General features: G+C 37.6%; 2 protein-coding genes across 2 annotated transcripts; both read left to right on the top strand.

Annotated features, from left to right (window-relative positions):
* The first annotated feature begins 1842 nt into the window (after positions 1–1842).
* Positions 1843–18070, top strand: LOC119905236 (F-box only protein 6-like). Its single transcript, XM_038722027.1, has 7 exons — positions 1843–2019; positions 3912–4161; positions 4288–4402; positions 4503–4598; positions 5098–5233; positions 5331–5477; positions 17659–18070. Exons 1-6 carry the CDS (start codon positions 1936–1938, stop codon positions 5475–5477), a joined length of 828 nt encoding a protein of 275 aa, XP_038577955.1. The 5' UTR covers positions 1843–1935; the 3' UTR covers positions 17659–18070.
* On the top strand, positions 12980–18070 carry LOC119905237 (F-box only protein 6-like). The gene is made up of 6 exons (XM_038722029.1): positions 12980–13236; positions 14703–14952; positions 15079–15193; positions 15295–15390; positions 17279–17414; positions 17512–18070. Exons 1-6 carry the CDS (start codon positions 13177–13179, stop codon positions 17656–17658), a joined length of 804 nt encoding a protein of 267 aa, XP_038577957.1. The 5' UTR covers positions 12980–13176; the 3' UTR covers positions 17659–18070.
* Positions 18071–18109: the final 39 nt, after the last annotated feature.

Here is an 18109-nt window from a genome sequence, read left to right on the forward strand (position 1 = left end):
ATGCTATCTCTCTTTTTTTTTTACCACTGTGAACATACAAATGTAGGGGAGACCGGGTATGGTTGTAACACTTTTAGTTTCAATAACTATAACACACAGAATTTTTTAGTTAGAGTTCTCAAATTTTTATACAAAGTACCCACATTTGTTCACTACAAATGGCACCAATTCAATCCTCTACAAGAAAATCAAAGAGTTGATGTCAAATGCAACGTGTTCCCTTGTTACTGGGGTAGGTTGTAACACATGCTGGTATAAGTTGTAACAATCACACAAAATAATCAAATACAAATGCCACACTATATGATAAGCTTCCAAAACAGGTAGTTATATAAAATAACAATGTTTCTCTCTTGCTGTAACAGACTTTGTCTGATGACTCACGCGTATGTACAGTATGTGTATGTAAATTTATCTATAGAATAAACTTCTCTGTGCATAGGTCTAACTACAAAGTGGTGTGTGTGTGTCAATGTGTGTATATTCGTATTCAGAGTCACAGTCAGTGCTTGAAGTGGGCCGGTATTCACCGGTACATATACCAGAACTTCTACATTTTACTCTGGCGTACTGGGACTTTTTCTTGCACACAGGCGTTTCTCACAAGCTGCCCATACACTTTTCTACCCTCTCCACCGTCGGAGACCGAGAATGGAAAAGGTCCAGTGACTATACACACACCAACATGTGTACAACATGTGAATGGGGAGTACTTGTCACAGTGCTGACAAATTAATGCTGGTAATCCTGGAGTGCGGGTTTGGTGGACCCAGACTGCAAAGGGCAATCTGGAAAATATTAAATTCAAGAAAGTACCTAGTTTTATGTATTGTGGATGATTGTAACACTTAGTGTTAAAACCCACCCCACCCCTGTCAGCCAATGTTTTGCAAGCTGTATTACCATATTGGTTTGAAATTAGAAAGGAAAAAATGCATCACATGTTGCCTAAAAAAACACATTTCAATCTATTATAAGTCAATCTTTTCTATCTGCAATAGTATAGAAACTAAACAAAATATAGTCTTTGTCAAAAGCTTTACTTTCTTACCTACCTACTTTCTTAGGAAGTAGGTAAACACTGAAATGATCACCTAACTCCTATCTTATCTTTATTTGGTGGAATTGGTGTTGTTACAACTCTCCCCATTTTACAACCATACCCAGTCTCCCCTATTCTGGAAAGATTTGGAACATTTTATTAACAGAAAAACAGTTAAGAGTATACTAATTAATGTGATGTCATGTTATATTTTCTACTTCAAGGTCCAGACAATATTAATTAAACTGTGCAGCTCCTCATCATACTTGGAAAATTCCACATCCACAAATCAAATTGGACTGGATCCAAACCCTGCTTCAATCGATTTACAGTTGAACTGAAACACTACTGCAATAGAACTCTTAAAAAATAAAAAATTAATACTTCTAGAAGAACTGAATTTAATTAGAGCTTCTGGCAATGTAAAATGTAATTGATTATCTGTGTGTTTTGCATTTTTGTTACTGTAATGAAAAAAGACAAAAAAACTAACCCCCCCTCTTTAAACAGTTAATTCCGCCTACGCCTCTTACGTCCAGCCCGGGGCGCCACCGAGTGAGTAGCGTGCGTATCTTTGAAGTAGAAGTAGAATCGTCCTGTTTAAAAGGAAAGTAACTTGTGCTCTAACGTTATGATTGTGCTGCTATTTCTATATTTCCCACTCTTCAACTTCCAGTGAGAAGAAAAATCGCTGGCAATTCGTTTTTAATTCACTTTATATAACATTTGTTTCTCTAACGTTAACCCGAGCTGCACTTCCGAGGGCGTGTATCGTTCGCGGTCATAAATAGTAAGCAAGCAAATTTTATTTTGACTATATATCGTTAAGTTACGACACATAGTAGGCTAGTCGATTGCAAGAGTATATCGTCCGGCAGTGTCCCATAGCCTACATGAAGAGAAAAGCGATGGACGGACGCCGGGGCCCGAAAGAGAAAGCGCGATGTGCAACAGCGTCGTCAAACACGTTTTCAGCAGTAGGTAGTGAAGTGTTCCAGTCTTAACACAACAAATGTTACGGACTGTGTGAAAGGATTGTAGCTGTGTATGTGTGTGGATTAACGTTACAACCATCTATTGTAGCCTAGCAGTTGGTGAAATCTAAATATTAAAGAATTCAGAGGTTTTATTTCTCACACACACTGACTCCTGTGTATCAAAAGTCTTTCGACTTGCTGTCAACTAGGGGGAAACCCACAGAAGAGAAGTGTGCATGGTTTGCTGTCACAACAGGTCAGCAGCAGTAAATCTGTTTTCTGTGGTTGTTGAGCAAGCTTTTTTGCACTATTTCATTGATTTTTATGTTTAGGATTTTGCTCGGACTTTATGTCAGGCTACAATAAAAAAAAAAAAAAAAAAAACTTAAAATAGATTTTTTTTTTTTTTTTTTTTTTAATCATGTAGGGTACTAAGAATAAAAAAACGAGAAAGTTGGCCATATGTCTGCACGTTTTTGAAAGGTACTTTTTGTCACATACATGTTGCGAAATTCATCCTGCCACTGAGGGGGGCAGAGCACCTGGAAAAAACCCACACAGATACTGGGAGAACATGCAAGCTCCACACACAAAGGCTGGGACAACGGGGGTTCAAACCCAGGACCTTCTTGCTTTGAGGCCACAGTGCTATCCACTAGGCCACCATTTATGCTATTAATTTTGTCGCAGCTTCCTTTGTTTTTCACTTCTTCTACAACATCTAAGCAGCAGCTGAGTGACAATGGACACTGACAGAGTTAAAAGTTAAGTGTGTAGTCAGAAATGCAATATAAGATCCATAATTGGTTTCAGTGGTGTATGAAGACCTTACATAATGGATAGTTATGTTTTTACTACCTTAGAATGAGCTATTTCTATCTACATACATCTTGGATCCCCCTTACACGGAAGTCACAATGTGGTGTCTACAGCAGCCTAAAACGTTTTGTCACTTTTTCTTGTAGAATTCCTGGCAGTGTAGACAGACGCTCATCAAAACATTGAATATGTACGTTCATGCTGGTTGAGTTACTCTCTAATTTTTTAATGTTAAGTGGTAACTCGTCAATCATCGTAACACTCATGCATGCAGAACAATCCGTTCATCATTTGAAAGTTTGCTGTAGCAAGTCACAATAACATTGTATAAAAAATACAATTGTGAACATAATATTTGTCACAGGGTTTCACTAGCTGCCACTAGTTAGAAAATAATCTTTTGAAGTCTCTGAGCTGGATTTGTTGCTGAAAAGGAATTTGCCTTTTTTTTTTTTTTTTACAACATAGAGAGACTATGAAAAAGCTCATATTTGGGTTTCCTTTGAATGCAACCTCACTGCACATTGTGTTAGATCATACAGTATAATATGGAATGTTATGGTCCAGACATACAAATACTGTGCACCGTTTGCAACTTGTCAGTCACTAAACTCAGAGAACATAAAGTTTGCCCAATTTCTCTAGTTTGATTCTCTGTTGGCTGTTTGATCATGACCTGTTTAGTCATGAAATATTTGACTTAATATTTGGCAACAGTGACCATCTGGATGCACCAATTAGACTATAAAGCACAAATCTAAATCCCACTTTCATTTTCAACCAAAAAAATAATCTATTTTAATAATAACTCTGTACACACCACAGAACAATAAAATCAGCTCTGAAATTATTGTCCCAGGCTATAACATTTCTATAACTTTTAAAAATGTTTCTGTTATTCCCGCCCTTTGTGTTGGTGTTAAGTGTTTGTGTGTTCAATGGTAGTGGTAGTGTTAACATGGTGTTAGGGTGGTTTAGATTCTATTATTATGTAAGCACTAGGGGGCATTGCTTCAAACTAAAGTGATTATCCAGAGTTTGAGCTTATCAAGTGTTCTTTTTGTTTTTGTCAGTTCTTCCCTTTTCCTCTGGAGATCCTGGAGGAGATCTTCCTGAATCTTCCTCCTGATCAGGTGGTTTGTATTTGTCAGTTAGTGTGCCGTCAATGGAAAGAAGTGGTTGACAGTGAGACTCTGTGGAGAGAGAGATGTAGAAGAGAAGGATATCACCTCCGCAATGCTTCCAAAATACCCAGAGACTGGAGGTTGTTTTACTTCTTGTGCAAGAAGAGGAGAAATCTTCTCAAGAATCCAAGAGGAGAACGTAAGAAGCCACAAAACTAACTTTACTCAACAGTTAGTGACGTTAACACCATTACAACATGATTTCTCTCACAACCTTTGTTGTGGAATTTATCATTTAAGTGAGTCTTCCTCTTTGTTCTTACAGAAGACCTGAATGGCTGGCAGATTTTGGAAAATGGTGGTGACAGATGGGAAGTACATGGCATTAGAGTGCCCCATCCAGATGAGTCGGTCCAGAAAAACTTTGTGACCTCTTACTTGTGAGTATTCACCAGGAGGGATGCAGAAAACATAGGGCATCCATTTTATATAGTACATTCATATTAAGAAGTAGCTAAAACATGTTTTTTTGTTGTTCAGCATGTGCAGGAAGTCGCAGCTGATTGATTTGGAGAAAGAAGGTTATAACCCATCATTTATGGATCACTTCCAGCCAGACATCAAAATATCTGATTGGTAAGAAAAATAATTTGTGTTGATTAAAAGGATTGTTGAACTTAGTTTTGTAGTTATGGCCAACATTTCTGTCAAGTATAAAAAGTATAAAAATGTTGAACCAACGAAGTTAATTGCTGAGATTTGAAGAACCGGGTTATCTTAACTGATAGAAATAGTTATCAAAACAACAAAATAATAAATAATAAAGCAGAAATACCCTATAAAATACGCACGCTCCCTGTACTTTTTAGTGTGCTGTGTTTACTGTACAATTGTTAGACATAAGCACAATGTTTGCTATTCTTCCATACATTCAACACTAATCTCTTTTATACTTAAGAAAAACCTAAAATAAGTTAAACTTCAACGAGAAATTTTCAAAATGATGTCTCAAAATAGAATTAAAAACATGAATCCAATTGCACATTCAACACTGTATGTCTAAATGAAATCACTGACTTAAGCATCAGTGTGGACGACGGTACGTGATTGTGTGTCTCTGTGTGTCTTATACTAGGTATTCACAGAGAACAGATTGTGGCAGTCAATACGAGATCCGTGTAGAGTTGCTGAATCAAAGAAAGAGACCTGTCCAGACATTTGCCCCTGAGACTGTTTACTTAAAGCAGTGGGATGAGGAGAAATGGATCCAGGTATGAACAGAGCTCCGGTCATTTATCATTATGTTCATGTTTACAGGAGGTACAAAGCCCAAGGACAACTCTAGACTTACTGATATATATTTTTCAGATGACCCATGTATTCCAGAACTATGGACCAGGAGTGAGATACATCCGTTTTACCCACGGAGGCAAGGACACACAGTTCTGGGCAGGATGGTATGGAATTCGTATTACTGACAGCTGTGTTGAAATATGTCCAGCAATGGACCTGTAACTCTTTGGAATTCATGTAATGTCAGCTTCCTGCCTTTGCTTGTTTTTTTTCCAAGTTTTTTTCCTTATATAATCTGCACTTATTCAATTGTAAAAGAACTACCATACTCTGCAAAACTAATATGTTCTTTTTAAAATGTTACATTGAACAAATTGCCACATCCACACCTTGAGACAACATACATTTACAGGAGCAGTCACACACATATTTGGTGGCACAAGAGTCATGAGTTGTAGCAGTATAGGTTGTATGCCCTTTAGTGTTGCTGCATGACAACTGGTTGTGAAAATTGTTAGGACAGTATGCCTCATGCAGTATTAAAGGGATAGTTAAGGATTTTTGATGTGGGTCAGTATGAGGTACTTATCCATAGTCAGTGTATGACCTGCAGTAGATGGCAGTCAGCATGCCAGCTATTTGGAGAAACAGATTTGTACCAGCATGGAAGCTATGCAATGTACTGAGTGGACAGGGTTGGCTGGATAATGTATTTTAGCCACCTAAAAGAAGGCCCACCGTGTGTGGTAAAGAGCTATTTTCAGCTCTTTACCACACTACTACTACAACGATTTCCTTTGGGACTACAACTACAACTTCAGTATTCATTCTGATAAGCAGCTTAGCTGTGCACTGTATAAAGGAAATGGATGTCTGATGGCAAGGTAAGGCACTGAAAATATTTTGAATTGTACACCTGAACTGATGTAGATTTGTTTTTTCGGTGGGCCTTCTTTTAGTTGGCTAAAATAGATTTTGTACCTGACCCTGTCCACAACAGTGCATTGGTTAGCTTTCATGCCAGTAGAACTTTCTGTTTCTCCAAACTGGGGACAGACCGACCGCCATCTACTGCAAATAATATACTGACTATGGGTAAGGAACTCATATAGCCCCACTTCACAAATCTCAAACTATCCATTTAAGGCAGCTTTGCAGAACAGGCTCTCTGAAAAGCTTTTCTGATGCTTGTTTGCCTCAGTCTTCTTCACTGAAAGGCTGAGTGATGATAACCGGTGGTGGAACATTTACATTTACTCATTTCGCAGACGCTTTTATCCAAAGCGACTTACCATTGAGGAACAACATACAAGCATCAACAAAGCATCAAATACAGCACGAGATCTACAACTGTCAATATGTACTAGTAAGAGAAGCAAATAAATACTAATAGCACATATCACATCAATGGGGTATATAGCTAGGGAAAGTAGGAGTTAACAAAAAAGTGCTATCAATACAAGACAATTGTAAGGGGATAGGAGAGCACAGGAAGCGCATGTTAGAGGTTAGGAGATAGAGATGTTATAAGTGAAAGTGTTCTCAGAAGAGCTTCTAGAAGTTAGAGAGGGACGCCCCTGCTCTGATGGCATGTGGTAGCTCGTTCCACCATCGTGGTGTCACAGATGAGAACAGCCGGGACTGAGATTGCTTTGTGTGTAGGGATGGCAGAGCCAGGCGGCGTTCGTTGGAAGAGCGTAGTGGCCGAGAAGGAACAAACTTCTATTATGGAGTTTAGGTAGAATGGTGCTGACCCAGTATTCACTCTGTGTGCAAGCATTAGTGACTTGAATCTGATTTGGGAGGCCACGGGTGGCCAGTGGAGGTCGCTGAGTAATGTAGTGACATGAGGCCTTTTGGGTTGATCAAAAACCAGACGCGCTGCTGCGTTCTGACCCATTTGTACGGGATTCACTGCACAAGCTGCAAGACCCACTAGGAAAGCATTGCAATAGTCGAGGCGAGAGATAACCATGGCCTGTACCGGGGCTGGGTGGGATACTGAGTGAGGTAGGGCCTGATTTTTTTTGATGTTGTATAGAGCAAAGCGGCACGACAGAGAGACAGCAGCAACATCGCCTGAAAAGGACAGCTGGTCATCAATCATGACACCCAAGTTTTTCACCTCCCTGTTGGTGATGGAAGAAGTATTCAGATCCTTTATTTAAAGAAAAGTACTAATACCACACTGTGAAAATTCAAAAATTCTAGTGAAATATGTATGTTTTAATTGTTTAATGAGCTTAGGAAGTAGGAGGATTTTCTCAATAAAATCAATATCTATATACTAAATTTGGAGATTCATGGTTTTCACTGAATATGAATATGAAAAAATATGAATTATATTAATGTGAAAAGTAACTTAACTAAAGCTGTCAGACAAATCTAGTGGAGTATAAAGTGCAATATTTGACTCTGAATTGTGGTGGGGTAGAAGTATAAAGTTGCAACGTGGAAATACTCAATTAAAGTATAAGCACCTTGAATATGTACTTAAATACAGCACTTGTGCAAATGTACTCCGTTACATCACTAAGACATTTTCATATGAAGGCATTAGTGGAACGATGAAGAGCAGTAACCTGACCTCCATTAGGAATAAAATCCATCTCAGTATTACTGACCTATTTATGTTGTCAACATCAAAACATTTCTTAACTATTTAGAAAGGGATTCACTTTGTGAAAGCTTAACAGTGTTGCATTATTAGCATCAATGGAAATTGTCTTTTCACTGCTGCTTTGCACTGCTCAATAAGGTTTAATGCAGAAAAATTGCTGGTTGTTATCAAATAATCTGTTTGATTTGAAATCATTTTATCTTTTGAATTTTATCAGTCCTGTGTCTGCTCTGTTTTTTTTCTTAAATATTTTATAAACTTTGTTCATGTGACCAAGTCAGTCACCACCACTGTATTTAAAATTAGGGTTATAGGATTATTGAGATCTATATGTTTTATACAGTGCATATTTGATGTCCCACTGAATAAAAGAAGACTCCAAAATAACTTGATCTCTCATTTGATTTCAGCTTCACCTCAGTCTTTCTAAATCTCAGTATCATTAATAATCTACACATTTTAATCAGTCATGTAATTATTATTATTTTTTTTACTATATCTACAAATCACATTCAAACCCACCAACTAGGTGTGGACAACGAAATCCAAATGGTACTTATTCTTGTGTTCAAATGTCTTCTGACTGACAAACATGTTGTTTCTTGAATTTACAGTAACTAGCCATATTTGTTGAAATGGCTGAACTTGCCTGTTCTTTTGCCCATGAACCAGAAGTTCTCTTTAAGGAAGAATATAGGAGGATTTGTTGTTAATGATACCCGCTATATACCGAAATCAGCACAGGCAGGCGGAGTCAGAAGCAAAACTGACGTTCTTTAGCTGAATAACAAGCGCATCCTCGCTCAACTGATAAGAATAATAAACGTCTTGTGGGAAGTATGACAATTGACACAGAGGTCCAGAAAGTGACTGGCCTTTTAGAGCAATTGGTGTTCATTCGTTAAATTTAGAGTTAAAGATAATGTGTCTTTGCCACGCAATTGTTTTTCCTGCCAGAGTTTCGACAAGTCCCACCCTCCTGTGCTCTGATTAGCTAGTACTCATCACTTATGATTGGATGCTAGCTGTTAGGGCTGTCTTTGGTGATTGGATGTTAGCTCTACAACAGGCCGCTAACCGTGCTGGGTACGATTGTAGCCGCAGACAGTGTTGTGCAGTAACACGTTACTGTAAGAATATTACTTTTCCCAGTACCTAGTAGTGTAACGGATTACTTTTACAAAACAGTAATATTATTACAATTACTAATCCAAGTAATGCTGCATTACTGTGTTACTGAATGCACCATCCTTGAGATGAATGCACGACTGCGCTGCAGGTCAGCTGTCAGCCAAAAAGCTAAGAGAAGAATGGAGAATGAGATATATAGGCATTCTTTTCACAGATTTAAGTGTCCCCATTATTGTGTCACAGTCTAAGATGTAAAGAACATTGTCGTCCATTGTAAACTCTGCAAAAACCAGCAAAATGCTTTCAATCGTGAACAATTCTACATTTATTTAAAGAAGCATCTGCTGAAGCAGCACAGCAACATGAAACTTACAGAACAAAACTACCGGTGATGCTTGGACTCGCTGAGAGAGAGTCGCGTTAAGCAACGTAACGTTTTGTAAAGATACTGAATACTGCCTTTATAAATATGTGTGCAGAAAAACAGTAGTTCAAAAGTTGGCATTTACTTGCTTTATTTTTTTATTTCAGCTGGTGGCGCTAAGAAACGTATGTTTTGTGAAAACTGTAGCTCATTGCTGCTGTTAGGAATATGAAATTAGTTAAAGATGGGAGAGACTGCTGTTTTTTTGGGGGGGGGGTAGTGAAAGTTATATAGTTACGTAACGAGTAACGTAACTTACTTTTATCACCCACTAATAATAAGTAAAGTAATATAATTACTTTTTAGAGGAGTAATACGTTACTGCTAAAACTAGTAACTTAATACAATTTCTGAGTAACTTGCCCAACACTGGCCGCAGGGCCAACCTCTGTCGCCCACTGAAAGGTGAGGCTTGGGGGTAGGCATCGAATCACTGTTGGGAAGCTAGAAACATGAACCCTCGCTACAACACAATCACATGTTGGAAGTGGATTTCCCCCATTAAATTAGAAGATTTAGGGACATTAACAGTTAACAAATTAACAAACAAATTATGATACTGGCAATGGATAAAGTTAGCAGCACACAATATAAACAGGGGCAGCATATTGATTCATTTTAAAATAGGTATTTTTGGGGAGTTGTATTTAATTGTATTTCAATATATTAATCGTGCGAGTATGAATAAAAGATTTAAAAACCTTATTTATTTATTTTTGTGAGGGGTTGGGGATTTACCCCTAACATTAAAAGTAATATACTATCATATAAAAACAATCTTCATAGTAAACATTAATTATATTAGAGAAGTAGACTCGTGGTGGAGGAACAGTGATGCTAAAGAGTACTGAGTGGAATAAAATGGAATGTAAATGCCTATTATAATATACCATTTAAAAGAAATCATCCCTAAAATGTTCCCTTTCCCTTCTCTCAGTGTCTGCATCCCTTCTTTCTTCCCTTCTTAGCTTATGAGCTTATTTTCCACACAACAATTCAGGTTTATTTACCCACATTAATACATCATAGTGACTGAATGCACCATATTGGTGAACTCTCAATTCTCACTGGATATGTTTACACTAGTTACATAATTACTTTGTACAAATTCATAGAACATAGTTCCTGTGTGTGAGAAGTGTTTGAAAAAATAAAAACATTCACTAACTAACAAACTATCTAGTAACTGATGCCAACATCAGCAACAAAAGCTGTTAATGAAGATCCAAAACTTAACAATGCATAACTGTCTCCATCAAACCTGTAGCTGTTTACAAGAAAAGTTGAATTAAGGGCAACTGGACTTCTTCTGAAACTACAACATAGTCCAGTTGCTCAAATTCAACTTTTCTTGGATAACCATGACCTGGATGAATCTTTACAGATGTGTAGGTTTGTCTAACACTTTCTCTCTCTTGTTCTCCCTCTCTCAGCACAAGAATCACAGGGGGGTTCAGTGGAGCCTGAATATTATCTGCAGTGATGTTTTTAATAAACCAAACATTAAGCCAGTGATGTGTTCTTTCTTTGTGGAAAAAGTAACTCACATATTTTTTGTTGTTAGCCTCTTTCGTGATTGAAAGTTTGCTCCTGTTGACCTGATTCAACCATTTTGTCCTCCTCTCCATTCATACTCCTTTTTCTGACCAATGCAGCAGCATCTCCACACAGCACAATAAACCGTGCTGTAAGACAGTACACAGGCACAAACTACTTAACATGCTGATTTCTGAGTTTATTGGAGATTTATTAAATACATGACAATCATTGATAATCACCTGTCTGTTCTATCTGAAGTCATAATTACATTACATTAGTCATTAAAATCAATTAACCCTGGTACCATGGGATTACTAAAAGGAATGTTAGAAAGATAAATCTGATCTGAATTTTAAACGTGTTTTCAAGAGGAACACATTGTCCAATGTAAGGTTAGCCAAAAAATGTCAACAAGGTAGGTGATTGTAGCTGTTACTGTCAAATATATATGTCCTCCTTTTTAAAAAATAGTAATGTAACTATATACACATGTGCTATACAAATATTATAAACCAACGTTTTTATTGTATAAATTACCAAAATTTGCTTAAAATCGCCATTTTGTTGTTTCTCTCATTCATTTTTTGATTTTTGATTTTTTTTATTGGTATAGTCAGAATTCACAAAAATATCAGTGCTAACAGGAAACAGAGCACGTAAGATGACAAAAACAACTTTAGGGAGAAGAAAATAAAGTAAAATAATGATAATAAGAAATGATAATAGGTAATAAATAAAATAGCAAAGGATAAAGAAACAGTAAGAAAAACAGATGATCTGTGGTCTCTGTCCTCATCACAGAATATACAGTTAGTTGGATCAAAGTTAAATCTACGTGAGAGGAGTTCTCTTGAAGGATATATGTCATTAAATACTTTGAAGTGAAGCTCTTTATCTTTTGGTGATAAAGGTAACTTTAAGAAATCTGTAGTTTCTTCAGAGAAGAATGATTGAAAATAAGAGAAGCAGCATTTCGGCTGTGTAGCATTGGGTATAAAGTCAGAGTAAAGAGATCACAGAACACTTTGTTTGACAAAGACTTAATGCAGAACTGGTGACCAGCAATCATCAATGAAGGAAGAAGAGGGGGGGTTAAACATATGAGGTAGTGCATTTTTTGACATTAAAAGGAAGGCAGATGGGACACTTTGGATAACCATACATCACAATGTTTACGATTGCACTGGAAATTAAATTTTGTACCAAAATCTTCAAAGATAAAACATTTCCATAGTTGTCCAGTAAATGTGTGACAGACAAAATGTTGTTTTCCATACATTCATTAAAATACAGGGACCAGGTGGGTACATCATGGGGAGTAAAATTGTGTTCGTACAGTAGTTTCCAATATAACAGAACTTGTGAATTAAATGCAGACAGTTTCATAGAAAGTTTTGGAACATCAAAATCACAGCGTAAAAGTAAATACCTTAAACACTTCCCTGGAGACACAATACCAGAAGCTTCTACTGTTTGCTCTGTTTGCTAAGCATCTTAACCATTTAGTCTTTAAGGTTCCATTTATACAATCAAAGTCTATGGCTTGTAGCCCACCATCTCCATAGTCTTTCACTATGGTCGCTTTTTTCAGATAATGGCGTTTTCTTTTCCAGATGTTATCAAAGTTTAATGTATTGATGGTTTTGGCAGCTTTGTTGGGGATAAACAGAGAAAAGTAAATGCATCTTGAAGGCTTTCCATTTTGGTTACATAAATGCGACCAAACAGAGAAAGATCTCTATTTAACCATCTGTCTAATCTTGATTCTCTCACTCATTTTCAGTTGCCCGACTAGGACTTACGGGAACTATCTGCGGTCTCCATGAACCACGTGACGATGAAGCATTTTGGACTTTTGGACCCACTGACGCGACTCTCTCTTTGAAGGGCTCTGGGAAAGACCTATTTCACGGCCCTGACCTATGGGAAAGTCTCATAGCTAGCATCCAATCACAAGGAGGAATGGAAGTGACGACTACTAGCCAATCAGAGCACAGGAGCGCTTGTCGTTTCCTTAAATCTCACTTCCGTGTTGTGTGAGGTCGGAAATAAAGAATTGTGGCCGTATACACATGGTGGCTATATAAGGCATTATATGTTAGTGTATCCATGTTAATGTAGAGGAGACAATTATGTTATTTGGCTGTCCTGCTTGTAAAAACGTCGCTAGTCTGGGTCTGTCCCAGGCATGAAGAGGAAAGCTGAAGATGGGTGCAACTCACAGCTCAAGACACAGTGTGTCGTCAACGTCGCTGTCACAGGAAGATGTAAGTGCTTTAAGTTACGTGACATCCCAACACAAAGTATATGCAATGCTGACGGAGCTTCACATAACTGCAGCCAGTAGAAAATTTAAGTGGATTACAACCAACTATCACTTGGTGCAAGTTTCATTTTAACACTTTTAAGATCATGCAGTCTAAATTCTTTCGACATGTGCATGGGGAACTATGTTAAAGCCTATATGTCAACCAAATTGAAATGTCACAACCTGTTAAATCGTCTGTTATTGTGGACTTCATTTCTAATTATCCGGCTGCTTGAAACTTTTAAATATTTGATAATGGCTGATCTCTTTGATTTCTGTAAGGCTAGACTGTTTTATTTTGGTGAGGCGCACGTTCAGTCTGAAGGACCCACTTTCACTTTAGAAGAGGAAACCCTATTTTATACAGTCTATGGGAAAAACAAACAAAACAGAAATCATAAAAAAAAGAAAATATACACAACCAAGGAACAAAAGTTTTGTTAAATTGTTTTAACTGTATAATGCTGAGACAACATGCAGATGTTTTTTTTTCCTCTTCAACAAATTAATTATGACGCGAATGTTTCACATGCTCACTAAAAAGCATGTGCTGTAGTGTGTGCGTTCTGGTGTTTGATCTGCATCCTTCAACATATGGAAGCTTATATTCATTTCCCCAGTATCTTCAGGCAGAGGACATTTAGGGCACTTGCGTTTTCTGACTGCTTTTTCAGAGGTTCAAGCAGACAATTTCTACTGTCATTCAAGATTTCTTTCAAGGTAAAAACTCTTACTTCAACTTAAAATAAAGCATTGCTGCAAAAAACAAAAACGTCCACACAATTGTATTTTGTTGTCAAAACCACAAAAGAGGAAGTGATTATGTGAGTAAATGTTGCCACCATGACTGAGATCTATTTTAGCACTGCTATCAAAGTATTTATTTATGGGTTTTTTTGCTGCTATCAGAGCACTATAATCTGGCCGCGGGTCAGATTTTATTGCTGACTGGCAGTTTTGGCAATAGGCCATAATCCCCGAGAGAAGTAACATGTTTCCCTTGTCATTGTTGTAAAATATGTAACATTAGTTGGATTGTAACTTCATGTAATGTTATTCTCCCACACTGTATTTTGCTAAATTTGCTAATTTAACAAAGTGAGAGAATACTTGATCCTCATCTGGCTCTTTGCCTTTGTAAACTAAATCTATTATGTGGTTTATAATGGACTGTGGAGTAAGTATGTACACACCACAGAAAAATAAAATCAGATCCGAAAAATAATTGTCCCAGGCTGTAACATTTCTATAGCTTTTAAAAATTATTGTATTATTCCTACCGTTTGTGTGTGTTTAATGGTATCGGTAACACTGGTATTAGGTGGTTTAGATTCTATTATTATGTAAGCACTAGGGGGCATTGCTTCAAACTAAAGTGATTATCCAGAGTTTGAGCTTATCAAGTGTTCTTTTTGTTTTTGTCAGTTCTTCCCTTTTCCTCTGGAGATCCTGGAGGAGATCTTCCTGAATCTTCCTCCTGATCAGGTGGTTTGTATTTGTCAGTTAGTGTGCCGTCAATGGAAAGAAGTGGTTGACAGTGAGACTCTGTGGAGAGAGAGATGTAGAAGAGAAGGATATCACCTCCGCAATGCTTCCAAAATACCCAGAGACTGGAGGTTGTTTTACTTCTTGTGCAAGAAGAGGAGAAATCTTCTCAAGAATCCAAGAGGAGAACGTAAGAAGCCACAAAACTAACTTTACTCAACAGTTAGTGACATTAACACCATTACAACATGATTTCTCTCACAACCTTTGTTGTGGAATTTATCATTTAAGTGAGTCTTCCTCTTTGTTCTTACAGAAGACCTGAATGGCTGGCAGATTTTGGAAAATGGTGGTGACAGATGGGAAGTACATGGCATTAGAGTGCCCCATCCAGATGAGTCAGTCCAGAAAAACTTTGTGACCTCTTACTTGTGAGTATTCACCAGGAGGGATGCAGAAAACATAGGGCATCCATTTTATATAGTACATTCATATTAAGAAGTAGCTAAAACATGTTTTTTTTGTTGTTCAGCATGTGCAGGAAGTCGCAGCTGATTGATTTGGAGAAAGAAGGTTATAACCCATCATTTATGGATCACTTCCAGCCAGACATCAAAATATCTGATTGGTAAGAAAAATACATATCAAGTACTGTGACTGATTTGTGTTGATTTTAAAAGGACTATTGAACTTATTTTTGTAGTTATGGCCAACATTTCTGTCAAGTATAAAAATGTTGAACCAACGAAGTTAATTGCTGAGATTTGAAGAACCGGGTTATCTTAACTGATGAACAAAATAATAAAGCAGAAATACCCTATAAAATATGCACACTCCCTGTATTTTTTAGTGTGCTGTGTTTACTGTACAGTCGTTAGACATAATATCCTTCCTTCTTACATTCAACACAAATCTCTGTTGTACTTAAGAAAAACCTAAAATAACTTAAACTTCTATGAGAACTGTTTTCATAATGTGTCAAAATAGAATCAAAAACATGAATCCAATTGCACATTCAACACTCTGTTGTTGTAATAGTAATAATTTTATTTGTAGAGGAAACCAAGTTACAAAGTAAAACAAACATATGTAAAAATATAAATTCATTAAAATAAATAAAAAGAGGCCACTGAGTTTGCCTGCCTGAGATCTGGCTAGGAGTTCCACAACTGAGGGTCCTGAACAGAAAAGGCTCAGACATCTTTAGTGACAAGACGAGACTTTGGAACCATTAGTAGAGCCTTGCAAGAGGATCTCAGGCAACGGTCTGGCTTGTAGGGCGTTAACAAATGTACACAGATGTAGGCAGGAGCCTGACCATTCAGGGCCTTAAAAACAAGTAGTAAAATCTTAAAATCAATTCTAAAACTCACAGGTAACCAGTGAAGGGCAGCTAGGATTGGTGTGATGTGGTCACTCCTCTTAGTGCAAGTTAAAAGCCTGGCTGCAGCATTTTTAATGAGCTGTAATCTATGAATATTTCCCTTACTAATTCCAGAATACAGAGCATTGCAGTAGTCGAGTCTTGAAGAAATAAAGGCATGGATTACCTTCTCTAAGTCAGCAGAGGAAAGGAATGGTCTAATCTTAGTTAGCTTTCTCAGCTGGACAAAACAGGACTGCACTACTTTTGTCACCTGAGCATCAAAAGACAGCTCTGATTCAAAAATGACACCAAGGTTGCGAGCTTCTTTCTGAATGTTATCCGAGAAGACAGTGGTGAAGGTGGTGAAGTTTTTGAGGTAGCTAGTGCTGGTTCCGATGGGGGTACAAACAATGATTTCTGATTTTGTGTTGTTTAACTGAAGGACGTTATTAGACATCCAGGCTTTTATCTCAGCGAGTCAAGAGGGAATACCAGAGACATCGAAAGAACCAGGCCTTAACGGGACATACAACTGGGTGTCATCTGCATAAAAATGGAAATCAATATTATGAGTGTGAGTGATATTCCCCAGGGGTAACATGGATATGGTAACAGTGGCCCCAAGATCAACCCCTGGGGGACCCCACAAAATAGAGGAGCATGAGAGGAGGAGGCTTCTCCAAGGATCATGGAAAATTACCTATTAGACAGATAGGAGACAAACCAATCCAGGGCCACATTACTGATGCCAACATAGTTTTTCACACGGCTAATTAAAACATCATGGTCCACAGTGTCAAAAGCTGACCTTAGGTTGAGAAGAATTAAAACAGAGCACATGCCTGAATCAGCTGCAAGCAGCAAGTCATTGGTGCCCTTGATCAGAGCGGTCTCAGTACTGCGTAGATAGCGGAAACCTGATTTGAAAATTTTCAAAAATGTCATTATTGTTCAAAAAGGAGATTAACTGAGTTGAAACGATTATTTTCTAAAATCTTAGATAAAAACGGCAGCTTGGAAATAGGTCTAAAATTACTTAAAACAGTATGTCTAAAAAAAAAAAAAAACTGTATGCCTAAAAGAAATCAGTGACTAAGCATCAGTGTGGACGACGGGACGTGATTGTGTGTCTCTGTGTGTCTTATTCTAGGTATTCACAGAGAACAGACTGTGGCAGTCAATACGAGATCCGTGTAGAGTTGTTGAATCAAAGAAAGAGACCTGTCCAGACATTTGCCCCTGAGACTGTTTACTTAAAGCAGTGGGATGAGGAGAAATGGATCCAGGTATGAACAGAGCTCCGGTCATTTATCATTATGTTGATGTTTACAGGAGGTACAAAGCCCAAGGACAACTCTAGACTTACTGATATATATTTTTCAGATGACCCATGTATTCCAGAACTATGGACCAGGAGTGAGATACATCCGTTTTATCCACGGAGGCAAGGACACACAGTTCTGGGCAGGATGGTATGGAATTCGTATTACTGACAGCTGTGTTGAAATATGTCCAGCAATGGACCTGTAACTCTTTGGGATTCATGTAATGTCAGCTTTGCACCTTTTCAAGTCTCATTTTCTCTATATAATCTGCAGTCATGTATGTACTCAGTTACGTCACCAATAAGACATTTTCAAAAGACTGCATTAGTGGAACGATGAAGAGCAGCAACCTGACCTCATTAGGAATAAAAGCCATCTCCTCAGTATTACTCACCTGTAGAAGTTGTCAACATCAATTACATTTCTTAGTCTGTTTAGAAAGGGATTTTCTTTGTGAAAGCTTAACAGTGTTGCATTATCAGCACCAATGGAAATTTTCTTTGCACTGCTCAGTAATGTGTAATGTTTAATGTAGAAAAATTGTTTTAATAATATTTGTGTTTTATACTATGCAAATTTGATGTCTGAACTGAATAAAAAAAAAGACTTCAACATAACTTGATCTCTCATTTGATTTCAGCTTCACCTCAGTCTTC

Source organism: Micropterus salmoides, unplaced genomic scaffold, assembly GCF_014851395.1.
Source record: "Micropterus salmoides isolate LMB-PRFRI ecotype aquatic unplaced genomic scaffold, ASM1485139v1 Ms_hic_scaffold_16, whole genome shotgun sequence".
NCBI classification, from domain to species: domain Eukaryota; kingdom Metazoa; phylum Chordata; class Actinopteri; order Centrarchiformes; family Centrarchidae; genus Micropterus; species Micropterus salmoides.

Bases quoted from the DNA above. Each gene is read 5' to 3' on its own strand.
- LOC119905236 (XM_038722027.1), top strand. From the start codon at position 1,936: ATGAAGAGAAAAGCGATGGACGGACGCCGGGGCCCGAAAGAGAAAGCG. The intron at 2,020-3,911 runs GTAGGTAGTGAA...TGTTTTTGTCAG, and splicing joins CGTCAAACACGTTTTCAGCA to TTCTTCCCTTTTCCTCTGGA. The intron at 5,234-5,330 runs GTATGAACAGAG...TATATTTTTCAG, and splicing joins ATGAGGAGAAATGGATCCAG to ATGACCCATGTATTCCAGAA.
- LOC119905237 (XM_038722029.1), top strand. From the start codon at position 13,177: ATGGGTGCAACTCACAGCTCAAGACACAGTGTGTCGTCAACGTCGCTG. The intron at 13,237-14,702 runs GTAAGTGCTTTA...TGTTTTTGTCAG, and splicing joins CGTCGCTGTCACAGGAAGAT to TTCTTCCCTTTTCCTCTGGA. The intron at 17,415-17,511 runs GTATGAACAGAG...TATATTTTTCAG, and splicing joins ATGAGGAGAAATGGATCCAG to ATGACCCATGTATTCCAGAA.